The 25,437-nt window shown below is 41.4% G+C and overlaps 2 protein-coding genes across 2 annotated transcripts in view; both read left to right on the top strand.

Moving 5' to 3' along the window:
• The first annotated feature begins 945 nt into the window (after positions 1-945).
• LOC132986860 (uncharacterized) lies at positions 946-10,989 on the top strand. Its single transcript, XM_061053528.1, has 2 exons — positions 946-1,311; positions 4,339-10,989. The coding sequence occupies exons 1-2, from the start codon at positions 1,023-1,025 to the stop codon at positions 5,655-5,657; spliced, it is 1,608 nt and encodes a 535-aa protein (XP_060909511.1). The 5' UTR covers positions 946-1,022; the 3' UTR covers positions 5,658-10,989.
• Positions 10,990-13,624: 2,635 nt separating this feature from the next.
• Positions 13,625-25,437, top strand: part of lats2 (large tumor suppressor kinase 2) — a 29,191-nt gene continuing 17,378 nt past the window's right edge. The window contains exons 1-2 of the mRNA XM_061053526.1: positions 13,625-13,814; positions 21,324-22,027. Coding sequence (XP_060909509.1) covers positions 21,662-22,027 — 366 coding nt within the window. The 5' untranslated portion in view covers positions 13,625-13,814; positions 21,324-21,661. The remainder of the gene's footprint in view (positions 13,815-21,323; positions 22,028-25,437) is intronic.

Below are 25,437 nucleotides of genomic sequence, written 5' to 3'. Positions count from 1 at the left end.
AATCCCTGAAACCGTCCCAAATTTTGTCTCAAATATGCACACAAGATTTGAATGCTCAGACATCTTTACCTCTTAACTCACGCTCGATTAAGGGTGATTCCAGGCTTCCAAATCACAGTCGACACACATCGCGTTCACTCCAAGTATAATGTAGTGTGTTTACAAAATGGAAATGTGTAGTTCATGACAAAAGGTGGAAATGCCAAAGTGAAAGGAAGATGAATGAATGAATCTTCATTTTCATGTCTGGCCCGCTCAACACTTTTATTATTATTATAATAAATAATCATTATAATGATTATTCAGACACATTTAAAGACAACATTTCTTAATGCCATCACACTCACACAAAACTAAACAAGTTCAAAAATTAAACATGGATACAGTTAACAATTCAACACTGGCATAGCACTAAAACCAGCTACCGTAAAACTTTAATTAATAATCCTGGCCTTTATTTACTTCAGTCTATGAAATGACCCTGCCTTATTTTGGGACAGGCGTCGATATGAGATTTTTAAACAAAACGCATGCACATCAAAGATGGAAAAGACTATGAAATATTATATTTGCAACAAAGAATATTTAAATTTGCACAAAATCAAGATAAACAATAAACAAATTCAATTATAAATCACTGACTTTGTAAGATACCAATCTGCTGCACTGTGTGGGAGAGAGGCAGACATTTTTGTTATTATATTATTGATCTGCAAACTAATAAACACTTAATACAGAGGGGCCTCTCATTAAGACCTGCCTTTATTTGTCAAAACGTAACGTCGGGTAAGTAAAAGAGACTGGACCTTAAATTGTGATGAGCGTTTGTTTGAAGTTTTACGGTAAGTTGTGTTTTTTTAATGTTTAACTGAGAATATTTGGCTTGATTTGTTTTCATTTGAGACCATTAGTTCGGTCGAGGACCCACTTGCTCTGCAGCATCATCGCGCGAGTAAGGATCACATTTCAGTGACGTAGATCACACATTGTCCAATCAGATCAGCGCATGCAAACGACAGTTGATGACATCGCAAACATTTTTTTTTTTTCATCCTCTGGTCGGCCACCATTTTGGGAGTCAAAACACCCAGCAAATAGTAGCGCACACCTCCACGCTCCTCCGTGGCCTTACTATGGTTCACACATGTGTGGTGGCAGGCTGTAGGAACAGAAGGACACCGGGCACCACGTTATCTTTCTACCGGTTTCCCCGGGACCCCGAGAGGAAGCAGCGCTGGATAGCTGCTGTGAACCGAGAGGGCTGGGTGCCTAACGACGGCAGTCGGCTGTGTAGTACTCACTTCATCTCAGGTACGACTGTACTCACTTCATCTCAGGTACGACTGTACTCGCTTCATCTCAGACTGTACTCACTTCATCTCACTCACTTCATCTCAGGTACGACTGTTCTCACTTCATCTCAGGTACGACTGTACTCACTTCATCTCAGGTATGACTGTACTCACTTCATCTCAGACTGTACTCACTTCATCTCAGGTATGACTGTACTCGCTTCATCTCAGACTGTACTCACTTCATCTCACTCACTTCATCTCACTCCATCTCAGGTACGACTGTACTCACTTCATCTCAGGTACGACTGTACTCACTTCATCTCAGGTACGACTGTTCTCACTTCATCTCAGACTGTACTCACTTCCTCTCAGGTACGACTGTTCTCACTTCATCTCAGACTGTACTCACTTCATCTCAGGTACGACTGTACTCACTTCATCTCAGGTACGACTGTACTCACTTCCTCTCAGGTACGACTGTTCTCACTTCATCTCACTCACTTCATCTCAGGTACGACTGTTCTCACTTCATCTCAGGTAGGACTGTACTCACTTCATCTCAGGTACGACTGTACTCACTTCATCTCACTCACTTCATCTCAGGTACGACTGTTCTCACTTCATCTCAGGTACGACTGTACTCACTTTATCTCACTCACTTCATCTCAGGTACGACTGTTCTCACTTCATCTCAGGTACGACTGTACTCACTTCATCTCACTCACTTCATCTCAGGTACGACTGTACTCACTTCATCTCAGGTACGACTGTACTCACTTCATCTCAGGTACGACTGTACTCACTTCATGACTGTACTCACTTCATCTCAGGTACGACTGTACTCACTTCATCTCAGGTACGACTGTTCTCACTTCATGACTGTACTCACTTCATCTCAGGTATGACTGTACTCACTTCATCTCAGGTATGACTGTTCTCACTTCATGACTGTACTCACTTCATCTCACTCACTTCATCTCAGGTACGACTGTTCTCACTTCATGACTGTACTCACTTCATCTCACTCACTTCATCTCAGGTATGACTGTTCTCACTTCATGACTGTACTCACTTCATCTCACTCACTTCATCTCAGGTATGACTGTTCTCACTTCATCTCAGGTATGACTGTTCTCACTTCATCTCAGGTACGACTGTACTCACTTCATCTCACTCACTTCATCTCAGGTACGACTGTTCTCACTTCATCTCAGGTACGACTGTTCTCACTTCATCTCAGGTACGACTGTACTCACTTCATCTCACTCACTTCATCTCAGGTACGACTGTACTCACTTCATCTCAGGTACGACTGTTCTCACTTCATCTCAGGTACGACTGTACTCACTTCATCTCAGGTATGACTGTTCTCACTTCATCTCAGGTACGACTGTACTCACTTCATCTCACTCACTTCATCTCAGGTACGACTGTTCTCACTTCATCTCAGGTACGACTGTTCTCACTTCATCTCAGGTACGACTGTACTCACTTCATCTCACTCACTTCATCTCAGGTACGACTGTACTCACTTCATCTCAGGTACGACTGTTCTCACTTCATCTCAGGTACGACTGTACTCACTTCATCTCAGGTATGACTGTTCTCACTTCATCTCAGGTACGACTGTACTCACTTCATCTCAGGTACGACTGTACTCACTTCATCTCAGGTATGACTGTTCTCACTTCATCTCAGGTATGACTGTACTCACTTCATCTCAGGTATGACTGCAGGAAACGAATTGTACTTTCTGTTTTATATCGTATTGTTTTGTTTGATTTACAGACAGGCGGATATTCTAAGAGTAGGTATCTAAAATTATTTTTCTTTGATTTTGGATTATTGCTCTCTCTAAATACGGTTTGATTAAATGTATGTGCAAGTGTCGTAATTAATCAGGGTAACGTATGTAATGTTACAACACTTTAATACAATTGCCTGCACACAATGATAATCTAAATCATCAAGTTATGGTCATAATCGACATTAATTCAATATATTTGATTACGCAATAGTTAACTTGTAAGTTATCAAAGTAGGCTACGTGAAGTTATTAGAAGTCATATGCCAAAAGATAAAAACCTGAAATTACAGCAGATTGATTCAAATCAAGAATATATTTTCAATATTTTTGTAACAGTAGGATAGGCTTATAAGAATTAAATTGGCCTAATTTGCCTGCATGATATTGGTTAACATTTTTCAAAATTGCAATAATGATAGGCAAAACAAAAACAAATGAAGAGCCCCTGTATAAAACTTTTATTTTTATTTTACTTTATCCATTATTCATCATATTAAAAACAGCACATTGAAACCCGGTACCAATAAATCTGCGTGTAGCTGCTAGCTGACTATAAAAATAGCGTTAAAGAATGGTCAGTAAACCCTGGCTCCCACCTGGTGGGTAGAACCAAACTGTGGTAGAACGTTTCACTTGTTTCTGTAAAATAAATTGTTTTAATTATCACACTAAATTCAGATTTTTGCGATGTGTTTTTTGCAAATTCTCATACTGCGATAATGATGAATTTGGAGATTAATTGTGCAGCACTGAAGCCTGCTATTCATTAAGATGCGCAAACTTGCATCCCAGTGACAGTTTTGTTTTTAATACATTTTGAAAATAGATACACATTTTAATGTAAACATTGTTGGACAACAGTTCATGTCTTCGTTTTATTGTTTAGCTTACTGGCTCTTGTGTTTTTCATGTCGTAATTTTCCATGGTGGTTTTTAATGGATGCATTAACTCAGTTGAGGAGAAGGATAAACCTTTTTGTCCCCTGAGGGAATTTTGTCTCAAACACAAGTGCCACACAAAGCTGCAATCATAATGGTAGAACCATGAAACAATGAAAAAATGAGACGTAGCCTACAGAGAAGAACAAGGCAGCCTTCACTGACACAAGAAGAGATAGATAGAACCTTTATTAATCACTTCCCTCAGTTATCTGGGGATATACAGTAATAAGCAATTCAAATTCTTAAAATGTTCACCACCTCCCCGCCAACCACATCTTCTTTCCCCACATGCAGGTAAACAGGTGAAGAATCCCCGTTCACCAGATTATGTTCCTTCTGTGTTCACATCAGTTCCCTTATCCCCGGAGATGAAGGAGCCGGGTGCCTTGGAGGTGCTGGACAAGCAGGAGGCTCGTGTAGAGGCGGCAAACGCTTTGTTGTTCCTGCAGGGTCAGGGCAGCTCTGTGTCAGGGGAGCAGGGCCAGGACAAGCATCCTGAGGAGAGGGAGCAACAGAGCCATGTGGAGGAGAGTGCTTCCTCTTCTATCAGCACAGATGAAGACGATGAGGATTATGATGAGTCTATGAGTGACAGCAAGAAAGGAAAGTTTGCTCAGACGTCTGATGCACAAGGGAACTTTGACGACCTCCTGAAAGCCCTGAAGAAGGAGAACCAGGCCCTCAGGGAGTCTGTGGAGAGAATGTCGCTCTCTGAGAGCTCTTTAAGGAACGATGCCGAGAAAGTAAAGTTTTACACCGGTCTACCAAACTTCTTTGTCCTAGAGACAGTCATGTGGCTGCTGGCACCTCACATGGATGGGATGAAGAACATGAAGCTCTCCAAGTTCCAGCAGCTGCTGCTTACCCTGATGCGACTCCGCCTGGACCTTCGCAACCAAGACCTGGCCTATCGCTTCGGTATTAAAGTCAGCATGGTAACCAGAACTGTTCACCAGATGGTTAACATCATGTCCTCCACTTTGGTGCCGACGGCCGTCTTTTGGCCCTCCAGAGCTGAGCTCCGGAAGAACCTCCCTGCGGCTCTCTGTGCCTCCCACCCCGACTGTGCTGTCATCATAGACTGTTTCACGGTGCCCTTTGAGGAGCCGGTTTCCCGGGGAAACCAGCAGCAACTACAGCACGGGATGGGGATGAGCTATAATGTGTTAAAGTATCTAATTGGTGTGGCTCCTCAAGGCGTTGTCACCTTCGTCTCCAGGGGCGTTCTGGGAAACGTCAGTGATAAAGGCCTGGCTGAAGGCTGTGGCTTCTTGTGCAAGCTTCTTCCAGGAGACGTTGTGCTGGCAAACCGTGATCTTGACATTGCAGATTCTGTTGCCGCCAGGGGAGCAATATTTAAAATTGCCAGGAGCTACGGGAGCTCAGAGGGCTCAACCCTCACTGATTCTTCCTCTGGGACGCTGAGTGTGCAGAGGCATGTGGAGAGGGTGATCTCCATTGTGAAGCAGAGGTACGCCATGCTCACAGGCCCCGTCGAGAGCCCCTTCACCACGACCTCTGAGCGCACGTCAAACCTCTCAACCTTTGATAAGATTGTGCAAGTCGCCTGTGCCTTAAACAACCTGTGCATCTCTGCTGCTCCTCTAGAGTGACTTATTTAAAAAAAAAATCCTTAGTGCTGTCCGGGCACCTTAGTTCCCTATACTGCTTTGGACCTTAACCCATGTTCTCACACTTCATCTTCCTTACTACAGAAATGAACGACATACTCATCTGCTCTTATTTTCACTCTCAGTGTATGTGACTTCCTGTTATGTTGGCTGGTCTGATATGAGCTATGATGTCCTTACATTATGCAACTCAACTGAGAGAGAATGACAGGCTTGCAGAAGGTGTTATTTTTATTGAAGTGTGGAACAACAACAGTGTGGAAAATGTGCCCTTTAAATGCATTTTTGATTCCCCTTTACAGAGGTATATGAAGTGCCGTTTGTATCATGAAGGTCAGAAGTGACAACACTTTTAATAAGAGTGGGATACACGTTGCCATATCTCCAATCTCAGAACCCATCAGCTAGTGTGGTAGTATCTTGAGGCCACTTTTTGAAGGTCTCGTTTCGGAATCAAAAGCATTTTTACATTTTCTTGTCTCGGTCTCAGACTGGGTGGACTCCAGATTTTAAATCAAGACCAGTCAAGACCACCACTGATTGGCTATTCTTCAACGCCATTACTGTGATTAGAAGGAAAACACCCTAAACTAAGTGGATGATTTTTGATTGATATTTATTGTCTTGGTCTTGCCTCGGTCTAGCCCTGCCTTGGTCTCGGTCTTGACTTGGTCTGAGTCCCTAAATGTCTCGGTCTCGGAGCACTCTGGTCTCTGGTATGTCTTCGTCTCGGTTAGTGTGGCCTTGACTACAACACTACAATCAGCTGTCGTCTGAAGATAATATAGCCACGACCAACTTAATGGGGTTTTCAGTTAGCTATAAAGGATTTCCGTCAAAACCTTTTGCAAGCATTGGGATTTTTTAGTGTCAAAGCAGCCACTTGAGGATTTAGGAAACAGCATTTAAGAGAGAATTGTTAGCTACACTTGCATGAAGATATCTAAAAAAAAAAATCTTATTGAAAGCTAAATTGTCTTCAGATGACAGCAGATGGGTTTTAGGATTGCATTACAGCAGATTGGATTGGGTTCTGTTGTTCTTCATTCAGACTGTTTTGTAGAATAACTTCCTTCACACTTCTTTTTGCATCCAGCAGAGTCGCCCCCTGGTGGCCAAAAGGAATAATGTACTGTTAGTTAAGGTGTTTTCTTACTGGCCTCATGTTTAAAACAAAGCGGCTTCTTTAACTTCAAAGGTTCGAAAAGCGTACACTAACCTCTTCTGACATTTTCTCACATTTATACCCGTCATACAGACTTCAGAAGAACAGAATACTAACACTGCAGGAAGACTGGCTACCTGATAGCACAAACAAATGTACCACTTTTACTACTCAATTGTCAGAGGCTTGTGTGACTTAACTTCTGTACTTCCTGGCTTAGTAGAAACGCAGCTCATTTCCAGGAATTTTTAGTCATAGCTTCCTGAAGAACAAAAATCTTGGAATGGCCGATATTTTTCTTTATCACGTCTTTCCTGGTATTGATGAATTTGTATAATTCTTAAACTCCCAGGTGACAGCTGTCAGGATTAACTACAATACAGCACTGATGGAGAGTCAGAACTGGGGTCCACTCAGAGGTTTAAAGGATGTCAATATTTACAACACAACAAGTGTTAATAATCACATGTGTTGGTTGGATTTTTTAAGTATTCCTGCTCAGTGTTTCCCATTTAAATTGAAATGTATATAAAGCATGTTGGGAAGGAAATATTTGGGTTAATTCCCATGTTTACGTGTTCGCTTTCCATAGCGTAGCTTGAAATCCCACTGCAGGGAAGAGGACAAACTCATAACATTTTGCTGCTGGCAGTTCCCAAAGTACAACTCCTCATAAGTAGGCGTTTGTGTACTTAATTAAGCGCCTTTCTCCGCAACATGCTTCTGCGATTCTCTGTAGTCACACCAAATCAAAGTGTCATTACAAATGAGTGAAAGACATGCTGTTAATAAACAGGAACGATTCCCCAAAGGCCACCAGCATGTTGGCGACTGTTTAATTAAAGCTTTGTGTAGTTTAGCACGTGTGCTTTGGCACTTGAAAAATGAACATCTCATCAGTCATAGTTTAAACTCTCATCGGCTTTGTTCACTGTTTTCTGTTCTAATTGATTGTAACTGTTTTGGAGCATGATTAGGCACCACAGAGACGTTTCTGTTGGTTCAAGAACAAACCTTAAGGCTATTTTAAAAAAATATATGCAACCATTTAAAGGGCACATATATTGCAAAATACAATTACCATGTTTTATTTCCACTAATATGTGTCCCTAGTCTGTCTACAAAACCCCCAAGTATGAGAAAAGTCCATCATCTCCGTCTTTTGCCTGCTCCACTTTTCAGAAAATGTGTGGTCAAACAGGCCGTTTGGAGATTTTCTCTTCATGACATCACAAAGGGCAGTAACCCCTCCCCCAGGTGGGTGACACTCCCACAGCTAGGTGTTTGTTCTGACCTCTGAGTCTGCCTTCTCACTGTAAACAATAGAACATGGTGCGAGAAAGCCAGAGTACACCCAAGCCCTTCCAGAGAGGGGGCGTGGTCAGTCACAGCTTATTTACATTTAAAGGTACAGACACAGAAACAGCCTGTTCTGAGCAGGGCTGAAATAGAGGGGTTTATAGACATGACCAAATACAGGATCAGAGTGGATTTAGAACAAGACAATATGTGGCCTTTAAATGCATTTTTGTATGTTTTTGATAATTTGTCAAATGTAAGCTAAAGAATTGGCTGAGGTTGGGGTTCCCATTTTTTAAAGGGGGAACTGGAGGGTGTGCTCTAACTATCTGGGCTATTCTGTCCTGGACCGTTGGACAGTGGACCAGCTCTTTACCCTCGCAGGGCTTCTTGGGGGCAATGGGAGTAGACTCATCCGGTCTACTTGTAGTTTGTAGACCTGGAGAAGGCTTATGATTGTGTCCCTCGGGGGGGTCATGTGGGGCATCCTGCAGGAGTATGGGGTCCTGGGGGCGTGGCTTCTAGCCATCATGTCCCTGTATGACCAAAGTGATAGTTGTGTCTGCATTCTCAGCACAAAACCAGTAAGCTTCCTTGAGCGTGTTGGCCTCCGCCAGGGCTGTCCTCTCGTCTCCGATTCTGTTTGTGGATTTATCGACATTAACTGGAAAATCGGCTACATCTTTAAGAAATCATCTCATTGAAATGAGTCTTTAGTTGTCCGGCTGGTGCCTTAGGTTGTAAAGCTTGTTCTGCTTTTACAAATCCGCCTGTGTTTTAAACTACTTCTGGTTTGGTGTCTAAGCTAAACATGCATAAAGAGTCTGCGCTCAAATGTTAACAAAGCATCTCTTGTGATTATTCACTTAGCGTGTGTGTACGGCGAGAAAAGTTCCCATCCTTCTATATGTTTCCTAATATCCATCCTTTTACCATTTAATGCGTATAAACTCCAAATGATGTCAAGTAATTATAGAAAATAACCTTCAGGGGTTTAAGTGTTACAAAAGTGGTTCAGTTAAGGGACGGGAGTCAACTGAGGAGAACATTTTGACACGATGGGAAGGGTTAGGGTCTAGACTAGAGGCTGAAGTAGCTCAGTGCAGTTAAGGGCTTTAAAAGGTGTCGCTTGATCAGCAGTCGGTGTGCGGTTAGCGTAAGCATGCTATGGTAGCTCAAAGTGGAATGTGCCTTCTGTTTTCCACTCGATGTTCCTTTCCATGGGTGGCTGTGTATCTTTCCTGTTCTGTTATATGTTTCATGTGCTCATAACTTAAACCCTCAAGGCTCCTTTTACCAAACCAATCCTCTGTGATGTCCTCTTTTTGTTGTTGTTTAGCTGGTACTGTTGTTGTTTTTTTTAACTCCATGATGGTTATGGATTGTGTGACACCTCGTCCACCTGTCTGTCTAAAAAAAGGTTTATAGTTGGAAAATGCCTTTAAATGTTGCCAGTGTTGGAGCCCTTCTGAAAAATGAGTTCACTGGACACTGGTTTCATCCTTTGACATAGTTGGAGGTCTGGAAAGCCATTGTTTATTCGGCCTACGTTTTAATTTCCACCTTTACTTTTATTGCAACCTTACAGAAGCCCTAATCAGAGTTGATGGTTTTCAGTTGGAAGAAAATGTTTTGTAGGTAGTTTGTACAAAGCCGGACGTGCATACATACATTTTATTCAACTCCGTCTTCCTGTAATGGCTAGGTTAGGTTAAGATTTAGGTTTCTTTATTAGGTCCTAAAAAAGTAATTTGTTGCGCAGACCGGACATTCAGCATGCCAAAGGTGAAACAACACATCACAGCAAAAAAAGATTCACAGTTCAAGGGACGTCTCTGGAAATTAAAGGTGCAGTACGTGGAATTTTCACAGTAAAATATCTTAATTAAAATGGACTAAACCTGTTAAAACATTATTATTTTTTTAATACTTCCATTACCTTATACTTCCAAATATTTCCAACAGTTATTATGACAGAGCCGCCATGACAGACATGACATGTTTATTGTTGCCATGGAAAAGCTGCATCCCAGATCGAAGCGTGAGCTGCTATTGAAAGCTGCTGTTGCTGTCGCTGTGTGTGCTGCTGTGATAAAAGCGTCATGTAAATTATACTCGGATACATTAGCTCTTCTGTAAACATATTCTCTTCCTCAGGTCGGTTTTGCCCGTTTTTCTTGACTACGATCGACTCAGTTTGTTTTCATTGGGGATGGGGAGTGGAGAGAGAATCAGCATGATTCCTTGCCAGCCTCTATGTCATCTTTTGTACTGTTTTGATTGAGAACTCCACTAGCGGCGGAGTAAATATACTGTGTTTAACTCATTATCTCGGGAAAATCAGTGTTGTTGTCCAGAGATAATGAGATAAATAAATTGAGATCTGAAGAAAACAACCAAAATGCACCTTGTAGCACGGGGAAACTATAAATTACAGTGTATGGATGTTTGCCCGCTCCAGGCTTCCATACAAAGTAGCTATAGAACTGTAATAAAACATTTTCTTCCAACTGACTTAATTCACCGTCAGAACTTATTATAAATCAGAATCAAACTTTCGCAGATACCTACATCTGCTGATCCTCCCGTTTCCTCCAAACAAAGCAGAAATAATTGAGCACTTCATCTGTAAAAATGTTGTGAAATGTTTGAGACTTTAGAAATATAATATCCTTAACACATTTGTACCTTCAGACATGCTTCCTTTCTAAAGATATTGAATTTACTCAGCACATGGTTGTCTGTAATCTGGTGAACTGAAGTGCTTGTTGTTTGGAGCAGCTAGATTCTTACTTAATTTATTTACTTCTGTGCCTGCTTTTCAAAGAATAAAATACACCGCTGAAGGCATACAGGGCGTTGTCTTATGAGTTGAGAATTTGGAAATACACGTTTTTAGAAATGTACATTCTTGTGAAAGGAATGATTGTAGGTTGATGGTTTACTATTTATTGACTGCTTTTTTTTACTTTCTACTTTCTACTTTATTAATCTCCAAGGGGAAATTCTGATTTTACACTCTGTTATTGAGAGACATGCTTCTCACACACAGGCCCGAATACACATGCACAAACATGACCTGTGGACATGCATTGAAGGAGAGATGTCAGATAAGGCCTGCTACACACTGCTGTGCGCAGGGAACGAACCAGAGATGTTGGCGGTTCAGTGCCTTGCTCAAGGGCACCTCAGCAGTTCTCGGGATGTGACCTGCCACCTCTCCATATACCTGACCAACTTCTATATTTGATCCACACTGGGATTTGAACCAACAACCCTCTGGTTCCCAAGTCGCAGAGCTACTGCCGATTACTCCTTTAAAAATAATCACAGAGCTTTTAGATGGATGCCATAAGAAAATCTGTTTTTCCTCTCATGTCAACAATTACTGCTGTTACTTTTATGGGTTCCAGACGTTTAACAATCTCACGGTTTTTTTTATTGATCGGTCAGTTTATATTTATTTTCTACTCCTGTGATCAGAAAATTAAAGTTTGGGGAAATGCAGCAGCCTTTTGAATCTTGCTTAACTCGGGATTGCGTGTTTTTCTTTCCTTTTTAAAATCCTCCTCAATGATGAATAAGTTTCATATTGAATGGGCTGTCTGCTCGTTCGTTGGTTTGTTTTAGGTTGTGATCGTTTTTGCGTTCATACAGCTTTACTCATTGGTAAAGACTCATTCCAAGGCCAGTGGGGAGTGACTGAGTAATGTCCTGATATTTTTTTTTTTGATGTATCAAAGGGAGAAATGTATTGGAGGAAGCCCCGCCTAGAATATGTGCGGTCAGAGACGAGCGAAAAAGAAAGACGTCTCACACTGTTACTTTTTACAGTCACTACGAGTAAGACTTTACCCGATGGTCAGCAGACAGCAAAGCAAGAAGCGACATATAAATGTTCTCTCCAGATAGAGACTTATGCCATAAGAGTTATTTCAAATTCTACACAATCACAGAAAAACTATACATTTCTCTTCACAATTTGCACTTCGGATTATGTTATTATTTTCTTTATCCACATGATATAATTACATGGGACACTTGTTGCTGATCTCTAGTAGGCCCACTGAGACCTTATTAACTGCAGTTCAAGAGGTTGCTGTCAGTGGTGTAGTCCAGGGTATTAGCAGGTATATGGGAGTATACCCACTTCCAAAAAAAATAACAGATTACTTGTCTCACAAAAGCACTGCCTTATGTAACTTTTTACAACAAAAATCAACCAGCGTGTACTCTACTGCAATGCTTTGTAACCCCAAACACACAAAAAGGAATGGTTCACTCAAAAAGCATAACTATGTAGTTGTTTCTCAGCCTTTAGTCTGGTGGCTACTTACAAAATCTGCTTATCTTTCACAACAATCACTACTACCTTAAGACAAGCTGCGGAAATTGTGTGTCCATGTACAACTATAGAAGGATAATGTTTTAGGTGAACTAAATATGCAAGAGTAGTCTTACATGTCACTGTTTCTAATACAATTCGCTATCATCAGAGAGTAATACTAATAGAGGCCGTTTAACCTCTGCTGGACCGGCCACTTTTGGGGTAACATTTATAGTACACTGCCCTACAAAGGCAAAAGGCAGTAACTTCAATTTTTTCTAAAATTAGCTTTTGTCATTTTTGGAACATTACAGATATGCTTTATCATGTGGACAAATATCTTGAGTCAATTGTGCTGTTCTTTTGAGAAAATAGTAGGTTGTATTTGCCTTAACTTCCAAAAGCCCTCGAGAAACCAAGACAGAGTCCAGTAACTTCACTCATCAGGGTCTTTGTCTTTGAACTGCAGCATTCAGGAATGCTCAAACTGAGTTAAGGTCTTCTGCCTTTGTTTTGCTGCGGGTCAAAGTGAAGTTACTGTTTTTCTGCAGTGGAGTTAAGGCGTTATGCCTTTGTTTTAATATCTGTCATCAAGCACTTAATTGTGCCATGATCACTAGATTTCATGTATATGTTATCATTATTATCATATACTGATTTAATATAGTGATCAGCAACCAAGGGAGCTAACAAATGGAAGTTACTGCCTTTTGCCTTGGCATGACGCCTTATTATTGTACAGGCAATGTAACGGCAGAGTACTTTAATTTCCAAATAAGGGTCAAAGGTCATGTTTAAGCTCAAGATTTTTATGTACATTAATAACCTGATTAAAAAGACAAAGAATTGCCACATTTCCAATATTCTGCCTGCAACTCATTTGGCTGGACAACAAAAAGACTTTAAAGTCATTTTTCTCAGTTCTACACTCTGGCGACTTAAGGTCTTTTGCCTTTGTAGGGCAGTACAGTACACCATCTTCGTGAAGCACAACTACACCACTGGCCGCTGCAACAACAAAAAAAAACAGCTACTCCTAGCTGAAACAGAACAGAAAACCACTGAGCGAGTCTCGCCTTCAATAGACGATCTTTGTAACGGTGCTGACGTGCGTCGGTCCGTCACGTGACCTGTGGAATGTTAACAATGCAGCGAGTGTCCAACTTTGTGCTGCATTTCTGATCCAGGCTGCAGTTTGGGGAGAAAATGGAGGCTCATTTCATCATATTTACCTCGCTCCTCCGTCTACAACGAGCCTTTCGACCGACGAACGGACTTTAAACGTTGCTATTTGACGGGATTTTACTCTCCAATCTGAAGTTATTCTCGCTAGGTCTTCTATCACATGGTAAGTTGAGAGTTAGTTTTTTTGGGGAGGGGAGTGGTGGTATAAAACTTATTTCCACGACTTGTTTCTTGAGGGGGAAAAGTTCCGTCACGGGTATGCTGAAGTTATGGATACAGAAGTACATGCTCTTTTTTTCTTTTGTATTCGTCCCCTTTAACTTTAAGACTAGTTAGGGTTAACGGGACTCCACCAGGTTCCTTCTGCAGAGGACTGATCTGGTGTTGCGCCTCTCTCAGCCCCCCCAGCCGGGGATACAGTGGGGAAGGCCACAGGACGGTAAAACTGGGGTTTCCGTTGCGTTTAATGTCCAGGGGCCCCAGGCAAAGACTGTAAACTACTCAAAGACACCATTTTGTAACGGTTTTAAAGCTTTGGCACAAATATGCAGCTTGAAACCCAAAACAGGAGGGTATGGTTTGTGCTGGATCCTCTCGGGCTATTTTAAATATTGCAAAAGTATTTGCAGCAAATCTTGTTTTGTTTAACCTCTAAAGGGCCCAGAACTTCATATTGGGGGCCCTGGTACATATATATATATGAAAAGGGCCCAAGAGTGACTGAGGTAGATTTTCTATTTTAAATACCCTGTTGTCATCATGTAAGTGATTTAGTTCATGCAAACCTCCTGTAATATGCTTTCCCATGTGGGCAAAATAATTTAAAGGTAAAGTGTGTCCAAATTAACATCAAGAAGATTGAGTTTCTTTTATTTGTCAGTTATGACACAGTGATGAGAAATTGCCGTAACCTATTTGGATAATGTAATAGGGTGAAAAAGTCCTGACAATTTGTTTTGAATTTCCTATTTTCACTCCCAAGCCTGAAGGCCTGCATAGTTTGGCACTGATGCAGCCATGTGTTTCATTCAGGTGTGCTACTACTACTACTACTACTACTACTACTACTACTATGCACTCACACACACACACACACCTTCTCCCTGTCTGTTTGACAAACTTTAATCACCTCTTGTTTTTGCTACCTGTCAATTCAGGTGTTTGATTTGTTGTCAATTCACCTGAGAGTAGAAGAAAGGTGCCTCCAATTCCAGTCGAGTCCTCTGCATGCTGAGTTATGCAAACCAAGGATTAATTTAGAAATGTCATGCTCCTGATAGTGTTTCCTAAGGCGAGAGGTCACATTTTTTAGAAACAATCGGGCCTTTTGTAAACATGCAGTGATCGTGCAACAGTGTGGTCAAGTATCTAGACTGCACAGCTGGATTTAATCCTGCCTGGCCGTGCAGAGGAATCTGTCAGGGAAGAAGCACAGGGATGACTGCAAGCCTATAGGACAACAGACAGATGCAGGCAGATGTTGGCTGTGGCTATTTAAGCATTGTTGTTTGTTCTATTGTCAACCAGCAGGTTAGAGTGAAACAAATCAGGTGACAAACTAGCAAAGATATTTGGGATGAGGCAGCTATTTTGGCTGCTACATGTAAACTCTGGCTCTGGTGTCTGTGCTGCTGCTGTGCCAGGGGAAGGCCTGGGTTTAATTCCATGTGCATGTGTGTCTGTTTCTGGAGATTATTGAGCTCCACAAACTGTAGAACAATGCTGGTATAGTGTCTGTGACGTCAGCTGAAGATTTCACAAGAGATGTTTTGAATGCCTAATGAACTGTCTTTGCGGACTTCTCAGCTCATATTGCAGAGATTTTCAATTCCTCTTTCAAAATGTGATGATTCAGGATGAGGAAAAATGTCACTTACATTACAATACATTTAGGAAATTAAAACATAATGTGTAACTATTATTAGGGCCGACCCATATGGGATTTTTTTGGGCCGATACTGATATCGATATTGGGGAGAGAAAAAAAATCAGATTCCAATATATCAGTCGATATCTGAATTTGATCTATGAAATCTTTAGAGATAGATATATATAGATAAACACATTCATTTTGATGCCTCAAATACACTTACCAAACACTTCTGGAAAACATTTAATGACGGAAAGTAAATGCGCGTACGTGCATCACTGCTTGACACTGACTCTGAAGAATTATGATGCTAGTTATTATCCAGTTAGCGCCCTCTGCTGGTGAAAGATAACCACTGGTGTAATACAGTGAAACTCAAATGAAATGCTATTTGGCTGGTGAATAAATCTACTCATATTGGCGCATATCTGAGATAAGATTAGCCGATACTGATAGTCACTGGATATGCTAATATCGGCCGATATTATCTGCTGGCTGAATAATCGGTCGGGCTCTTTCTATTATATGATAAAACAATAAAAGCATTCCCTTTTCCCACACGTGCTTATCTGTTTCTGTCTTTATCAAACGCAAAAACATGCAAACTCTCTCAACTTGGTTTGTAAACATAAGATATGGATTTGAAGATATGTAAGCCGAGCGAGTCGATCATCCAACAAACCTACTGAGGGCTACACAAGCTTCAGAGTTGCTATTGAGGAAGTTTTAGTTTCCATAATATCTGCAAAGAGCAAAAACATTACCATCCAGATTCTCTAAAAAAAAAAGATCAAACAAGCTAGATATTATCAGGGCAGTAACCTGGAAGACTTGAACATAACTTTTAGGTTCTCTTGAGCTAAATCCTCTGCTGATGTTAGGTTCAGATGAAGATCTCTGGGCATATTTCATCTCTTCAAAACTTATTGCAAGACATGGAAAAATTTGGTCATTTTTGGGGAAAAGCAAACTTCAGAGTATTTTGGAAAATGTGAGGAAGCCTGAATGGAACTGAGGCAACAAGAGACCAAAAACTGCATCCCAAACATCTCTTAATAAGATTTCAAAAACTGGATTTTTGTTTCTTTGAAAGACATATCTTGGGGGGGGGGGGGGGGAGTTGTCTGTTTCAAAGAGGGGGTTTAATTCTTTCCACTTAGTGCAGTTTTTTTTATGATGACGGGCTTTTGTTGGACAGTCTGTTAATGATGGTTTTATTTGCAAGGCCACTTCATTTTTGAATTGAGTTTTGGAAGAAACTCCTTTGGGATATATGTTATTTGTTAAAACCACCTTTTCAGGAAAATATCAAGAAAGGTGGCCATATGTTGTAGATTTTTTTTGAATGAACTGATCCAACATAAAACAAGATTTGAAGACTGTGGGTGAGAACGCTTTCAGATGAGATTATTGTCCTAAAGTGCACATTTTTTTTAACTTCCCACCTCAGCCCATTTTCACCGTGTGTGTGGTCTGATTGTAAGTCAGAGGTCAGGGTTAGAGCCAGATAAAACAAGAGATAATCTGAGGTATGTATTGATGAAGGGTTAGGGTTAAGTATGGAAGTACGCCGCCGGGTGTTTGTAGCTCCGTGTTTCACAGTTTAAAATTTCAACAGAGCAGCGGCTCCTCACATTTTTTTCTTCTTCTGGTAATTATTATTTTTAGGTTTGACCTGCTCCAACACCCTGTCCCAAGCCAGTTTCCAGACAGCCATCTTCAATAATTCTTGTTTTTTGGTTTATTTTGGTCAGCATAGACTGTCCCATGATTTAACGGTGGTATGAGCTTACTTGTAGTTACTTGTGGAATGGAATGCTCATCGGTCGGACGCGGCGCCTAAAGCATCGCAGGAATGGAGGCTAGAGATCCCAGAGATGTGGCAACATTTATGAAGCTTGGCAACCGTCGCCCCGCCCACCCACCCGACCAACCTCAAGCGTAAAAAAATAAATTATTTTAGGCACACAAAGTTTCATGTGTACACACAGTGAGGGCTGTGTCCTTCTTAGAAATGGCCCAAAGGGGTGAAATCTGCCAGGAAGGAGGCGGGTGGGGAAGTAGTTCAAGGCCTTCTTGTGTTTGGCTACTTCAGTGTGACCGCCTCGATCCCAGTGCTGCTCTGCATTTATAATGGGCAGTCACTCCTGGGGAAATGGTTGAAATCTTTGCCACCGTCTTAATAAAAGGACACATTAATTGGACATATTTATTTATAATTTTTAACCTGTATGATATATCTAAAATTTAAAAACAATAATGATAATTTTCAATGTAGTTAACTATTTATTCCCAATCCATTGTGTTATTTATCCCCACTTTAAATTCCAATTTAAAAGTGTTGTTTAAATCAGTGTTTCTCTGTGCGCTTGTGGCCTAGTGGTGAGTTTGAGTGCCCTTGTACAGAAAATAAAGTCCTGGAAAGCAGATGGCCGGGGTTCAAATCCGACCTGTTGCTCCCATCCTGCATGTCATTCCCCACTCTCCCTCTCCCCGATTTCTGACTCCATATTCCTATCTCTCCAATAAAGTGTGTAAGTGTATTAAAAAAAAAAAAAAAAAAAAAAAGTTAAACGTGATTGATATTTACGATTTAAGATCGGGAAGCGTTTCTTCATGCCAGTGCTTCGTGGGCATGCTGAAATATGCCCTGACAGATAAAAATAACAGATTTGGAAACTCCTTCAATTTATAAATTATTTCCACGTGCGTCAGGGTTCTTGTGGTTGAAATGATTGGCATCCTGAGTTTCTTTATCTTCACCTAGCTGCCTATCTCACTGTATGAAATAAAACCAAATCAATAAATGGTTGATTGCTTCACAAATGGTTGGAATAGTAGACAAGATTGTAAAACCCCAGCCATGTCAGAACCTGCCAGAATGTGAGTGTGTCTGGCATTTAGTCAGTGTAGGAAACAAACCAGGTAGGTATGTGGAGCTCAGACATCACCTGCCAGACAAACAGAATCCGCTCGGCCTGAGAAAGATAATTGGACCGAAGAACAACCTGCTTTTCAATTCCTCAGGCTTCTGTCAAGGCCTTTGCCAGGATAATAGGTTCTAAATGTCATGTATAAAATGTAGGTTGTGCGATACAAGTTGCACAATCTATGAAAAATGAAAATGTTCCTGGTTCTTTATTATGTGTGATGTTTCCCCACTTTGAGTTATGTCCTTCTCTTTATTACAACACAATGATAAAAGCTGGTGTAGGCAAGTTTTTAGATTATTTAGTTGTTTAATTGGTTTTAACGTTTTACATCCCAACAACAATAAAAAAATAAAAAAATAAAACTGTCTGTGGCTATCCTAGATCTGTGTGAGCCTGTCCAAATCATTAGATGGCTAACCTGTACAAGAGCGGCAGACTAAACTAAACTGTTTGAGTTTGGATATGGTTAGCTTCAACAACAGTACATCAAGAAGTAGTGCACGGCACGCACACTCGTTTGAAGGACGTGGCGTTCACATCTGGGGGGATCATCCTACCTTCATCATCCCAGCTTTATTTACAACTTTGAAGCTTATATGGGCTATCATGATGACACGTAAGACTTTTAGAAAATGCAAAAATTAGCAGCTAATTCAAGCCATTAATTTTTCCATTTTTAAGGTATGCTGGTCACATACCTGCTGAAAAAAAGAATTCTCACTATTGAGTTGAACTTGTATATTTTCTGAAGACTTTAGTGATCCCTTGACTTCTCCACTACCATCATAAGATAATATTATGCTACAAAGTTCAAAAGTTAAAGATAGCAATTAGCTCCACTGAGCTGTTGGCATAACTGCTCATATCTAGTCCTGTTTTCATCTTCTAGACCCCCCAACAGAAGTGTGTCATCTTCGGCTTTATAGTCTCAGACCAGCGGATATTCTCTGTCGGAGACTTTTCAAGTTAGACTGAAGTGAATTCTTCAGGGACACAGCAAAGTGTTTCTTAGATTGTGAAGATGGTACACTTTTGATGCTAAATATTGATGATCAGCAGCCCCTGCATTGAAACGCTGGTGAACACATACGCTTTGTATTCACAGTTGTGATGAAATACATTTTTTTTCCATGTCCTCCCTCGAAAGCCCCTCATATCTCATTGTGTCACCTTAAGATGCTAGTATTTCACATTGGACTGTGAGCGCTCACGTGAGGCTCCTGACAGAAACATGTGCATCGATTTCACACGTCATCCCATCTGCCCTGCAGGAGTAACACCAATGTGGCGTATGTTACTCAAGATAAGACGTTTAAACTGTGTTAAATGTCTGATCCCAGGGGAGCATCATAGGCAGAGAGGCTGAGGTATGGTTGGAGGCCCGCTGCTCTGTTTTGACCCCAAGTTTGAGCTCTGTGCTCTCACAGGGGTGTTTACCAATGACCACGTAGTTCAAGTATGCAGTGACAGGGGCTGATTTTGCAACCACAGCTATGCATTGACAGGGTGCGTGGGGGGGGGGGCAGTTGGTGTGTAGTGACCCTAAGCATTCTTGAATGAGGCATTAGGTATGCATTAGTGCTACAAATGTCTACTAATCTCTGGAATCTGACCTCCAGGTCATACCGGCCTCATTCTCGTTCCATGTGAAGTTTGACATATTTAGTTACAATTTCTAAAATCCATTTTGTAAGTTAAGCTTGAATTTATGATGTTTTTCCTCCAGTCTTGTTTGAGCCGCTATTGAATAAAGTGGGTGTCTTCTGTGTGGAAAAAACAAAGTGAAAAATGATTGTCAGTAGGTGCACATAAGTAAAAATCTCCTAATTTTTACAACATTAGAAAACTGTTTACCTCAAATACAGTATGTGGCTGTCAGTGGTAGCTCAGCTGGCAGTCCCTACCTGATCTCCTTTGTTTGCTACATTGCATCCAAGAAACACAGATTTTTACTTTGAACTGCCTTTGAAGACATTTTACTGGATTAGATTACTGGTTCTGGTTATTTCAAGGAGCAGGTGGAGACCTTTTTGGATAATTCAGCAGGTGAAAAAAAAACTGAAAGAAATCCTTACTTAAAAAATCAAGCTAATGCTGCAGCTCGATTTGCAGCCGCTGATATTTGCTGTTTGTGGAAGAAGATAGATTTTTTTTTTATGTGCACCTTGTGAATTTAGTGTTTTCACTTTAAAAAAACAAGATAATTCAGAAAAATGACTGAAATGCACTCATCTTCTAGACCCCCTGACTGAAATGCCGGATAGCCTGGGGGTTATGTCATGCTCCAAGTGCGGAGACTGTGGCCCTCTTCGGGGTGGCTGTGGGTTCGGGTCTGGCCTCGACACTTCATGCCACGCTCTCTCCTTCCAGTGTTTCCTGTCTCTCCTCAGCTGTCCTGTCCAGTGAAGGCAAAAAAGCCCCAAAAACAAATTTTAAAAAGAATTCCACTTGAGTGAAGTTTTGAAAGTATATTTCAAAACGAGTCCTGTTATGTGTGGAGGCATCCTTCATTATCACGATACTAGCAGCGTTCTCAGATTGTATGAAGTCATATCCATTTTAGTCATTATATTAACTAACATATTAATTCCATAAATAAGAGTGTCCTCTAATTAAAAACCCGTTTGACATGTTTTATGGGTCTTGTTTATAAATACTCTGATGCGATGCACTAGTAGACTTTGTGTGTGTTGCAGCTTATTGCTGTGTCACTTCTACATATTTGGTATTTTTTCATTAAAGGCAGGTCTTTCTTGCTCTCAGGATGTAAGCCGCCCAGTGCTTGCTTTTAATTTTAGAAAATAAGAAAAACATGCGCACTATGCATGACCACAGTCTCCACGCTCTAACTCCATCCCTTCCTCCACAGGCGGAGATTGGCAGCATCATGGTTTGGCTCCGCGGTGCCCTCGTGACCGGCTGCATTTCCTGGAATAAGCTGGAACCTGAGCCTTGAAAGCCACACCATGGAATGAGTGTAGTACCACACCTCAGCTTCATCTGGCCCACCAGCATCAGCAGGAATCACAGACACAAAGAGAGACACAAACAAATACGGGACACGGAGGAGGAGGACTCTCTGCTCCTGCCCGCTTTTTTTTTTTATCTATTTAGGTCAGCCATCCAGAAAGAGATCATTTGGAGGGAGTGAGCGTCAGTGTGTGTGTTTCTCTTTTAGAGTAGGTGCCTGCCCTGGGCACTGAGGACATGAGGCCAAAAACTTTCCCAGCTGCCCCCTATGTGGGGAACACGCGCCAGAGGCTTCAGGAGATCAAGGAGGGTCTGAAGCAGCCGGCCAAGCTTGTGAGCCAGGCCCTGCACGGGGGCAGCTCCCGGACCGAGGGCGGCAGAGGGGCCGACTGCAAGAGCGGGAAAGACACGGCCAGCCGCCAGCAGCAGCTCCGACCGCCACAGAAGTTTAACAACTACCAGAATGCCCTTCGAGAAATCAGAAAGTCCCTCATGCCCTTTGCCAACGAGTCAGGCCCCTCTTCAGGGTCAGGACACCCTGCAGGAGCCGGGGAGGTGAACCGGCAGATGCTGCAGGATTTGGTCAATGCCGGCTGTGACCAGGTGAGTCACACAGAGACACACAGAGTGTTTGAGCATGCATGTGTGTGTGCGTTTATGTGCTTGGAATTGTTCACTTTTGTATAGCTATTCATCCCTTTGATTTAGGTGGTTGTGCTCTTGGCTTCCAGGACGTGTTGTAAATTAGTGAGTGGTGTAATATTAGAAGATTTTTTAACCAGATTAGCCACAATTACAAAATCAAAAATAAACACTTTCTCAATAGTATTTCCAGAAATGTAATCATTCATTTGAAATTCACATTATGAAATCTTCAAAAGTACGCCCCAGCTGTTCACCAGACATTCAAACATTTCCCGCTGACTCTTTTCTGGTTTCACATCAGTGTTGTTTTTCACTATATCATTTGACGGGATGAAAGCTTTTTATACATTGGACGTCTTGACCTTAAGTTGTCAGAGGAACAAGCGCCGCAAACACACGCAACAGCTCAGCCGGAAGCTCTGCAGAAAAGTGTTACAGAGACTATTGCACTTCATATCGTCCCTGTAATTCTGAACTATGTTATCGCACATTGCAGAGACTCAGAAGATGTTTTCTAGTTGGTATTAACACAGTGCATGGACATGTCGGTTGTCTTGGCAAGTGTTGCTCTGTTTCTGTAAACTTCACTGAGATGTCTGAAGTCGCTCTGCCTCCTTCAGTCAGGAATTCTTAATGAAAGCAGTCAGGAGTGCCACAGGCTCTTAGATGCAAAAAAAATACAAGCTTTCCCTGCGTAGTGCACTTGGCTGTGGTTATGTGACGCAGGCCTGAGCGTAGGTCATGTTGAAATATCAGGTGGGTTTCCAGAGTGGACCGTTTGGAGTTTACTCCCTCCGTCCAGCTTGAGGAATGTGAGAGCGTCATCAGACGTCTCTGTAGACGAGAGAGTTGGGAGAGTGAGGGCCTCCTTCACATGTTAACCTTCAGCCTCAGAAATCACAGATTCACAGTGTCACATGGATGCTGTTAACCAGGGATCACTTCACTTTTATTTTTGAGTGGGAGGACAGTTAACGGAGCAATCTGTAAGATATCTACTGAATGAAATGATAAAGTGACCTTACTATACGATCAGACATTAAGGAAACATGCTATGTTGACGTGCTGGCTGCTTTGACAACAATGCAGCAGCCAGTATGTCCTCCTTCTAAGATTAGATTCTGGTCCTGTATGGTCTGTTTTTGTTTGGACCAGTGAAGGTAGGCAGTTTTAAGGCACCCCCACACGGCCGTTTTGGACGCCCCTCGGTTTGCCAGGCAAACAGCAAACCAACAGGTGAACTGATTCTACCCGTTTTAGTAAGCTCCACGATCAGAAATGTGGTAAAAATAGGATTAATATTGGAGATGCTTTTAAAACTGGAAAGAGACAGGTATAGATGTGGTTTTATATAGAGACACTTTTTAAGATAATTTGACAAATGAATTTGGATAGATAAAGAGATATAAAAGTGTAGTGTTTAGAATCAACCAAGACAAATAACTTAATCACAGCATGTCATCACAAAATGCAGCTGTTCCAGTGTAGATTTGGTAAATCGGTGGTTAAAGGTCTGGAGGACGGGCCCTGTGATGGAGCTCGGCATGTGAAGAATGCTCAACTCAAGCCCATGCACAGATCTCTGAAGAAATCCTCCCACAGACACCGGAGTTATGAGGCTGCCGAGCCCAAGTTCTGACAACCAATAATATGAAGTTTGTTGGTGCTTCTTTTATACCAGGGCCATCGCTCTGTTAAGTGAAGCAATGAGAGCACTGCGACCTTGGCCACAATATTCCACCTGTGACTTTATCAGTTTCACCAGGCAGCTGTTATTTGTATCTGTTATTTGCTGTTTTTGTAAATAGTCTTGAGATGCCACTTGTTATGAATTGCTGCTTTACAAATAATTAAATAAATAGTGATGAATCGATTGATTTTCATTCAACATACGATATTAAATTATTTAACTAAACTCTATAAAGTGGTCTGTAGCCAATTAGAGAAAAGCAAATATTAGCCCTGAGTCACGTTTCCAGTTCCTTGGTTGGTTTCCTAATTGCACGTCTGACATTTATCAACACTGGTTGCAAATAATGATATGCAGGTATTTTTTGACATTTGATAGTTTAAGAAGAAAGGGGTGGAATAAGACAGCAGAAAGAAAACACCTTTTCTGAACTCATTAAAATGATATTTTTTAGGTCATGTACCATAATATTTGGTGTATAAGATGCTCATTTGAAAGTAGTACGTTGGTATCAGGATGATGATATTTGATTGTTTTAATATTTGACCAATTGTATTCCGTTCATGCTAACCTCATTCATGTGTGCACATCATTGCCATCATTAGGGGCGAGGAAGTGTTGATATATGGTGAGTAAAATTGGCAGGGAAATCTGTGAAATTGCTGTATCATTTTTTCAAAATTCATATTTTCCACCAGCGATTCAATAACTGAATCCAATGAGTCTGGTCGATGATACATGATGATGCTGCGTCGATATTTTGGCCGACAACTTATTATTAAATATGAGAGTAGGAAACAAGCTGTCAACATGCTCAAATCATACATTACTTTTATACAGGCCTGCATGTATTTAAAGTCAAAATGAACTTTGGAAACTGTCATATTGGTCGCCTCCAATCTTTATCTTTTGGGTTCTTACACGTTCATTCAGTATTTGTGTGAAGCCTTTACTCTTCCTTGGTTTCCGTGCCGGCTAGTCGACCTCCATTGCTGCCACCATTGTGAGTGGACCAGAGCAGTGCGGGTCCCGTCAATACAAACAGGAAGAGAACATTCAATGGCAGCAGGGTGGACCAGTTCCTTCAGCTACAGTCAGGTCGCCACCGTCGCCTCTCCTCCCCCCTCTGCGTCTGCTATCAGGGTCTTTGTCCCTCTTTGTCTCTGTAGATATGTGTTTATGTTTGCAAAGCTCATTTTGAGAGACTGTTTTATTCACTTACTTTAATTACAGTGAATGACCGAGTAGTCGATTTGAATGATGTCGTTGTAGGAAAGTAGTTAAAGCCGACCCATGTGATTCCTGTCAATTGAGGCAGATGAGGAAGACTCATCCATGACTGAACTTAAACAGCTAAAACTTTTTATACAGAGCACTTAATGCTTGGATATTGTGAGAGATGTGAGAGCGCTTCTGCCTCCCATAATCCCACGCTGTGAGGTGCATATGTAAAGGAATGTTTCTGAAAATATGAGGTCCTGATTGTCCTGAATGTATCCATAAAATGTTTGGATTTCATGTGTGAGACTTTTTGAACTGTTAACACATCTGCCAAAGAACTGCAGATGAAAATCAGCTTCAAGCTAACTCTGGTGCAATGCATCAATGCATTCACAAACAAGACATAAAAAACCTTGACTATTCAATGTCTGTTTGTCATCCACAACCCATTTGTATT

The sequence above is a fragment of the Labrus mixtus genome, chromosome 13, assembly GCF_963584025.1.
Source record: "Labrus mixtus chromosome 13, fLabMix1.1, whole genome shotgun sequence".
NCBI classification, from domain to species: Eukaryota; Metazoa; Chordata; class Actinopteri; order Labriformes; family Labridae; genus Labrus; species Labrus mixtus.
Note: the sequence above shows the minus strand (reverse complement) of the source record. Positions and strands in the feature narration are given on the sequence as shown.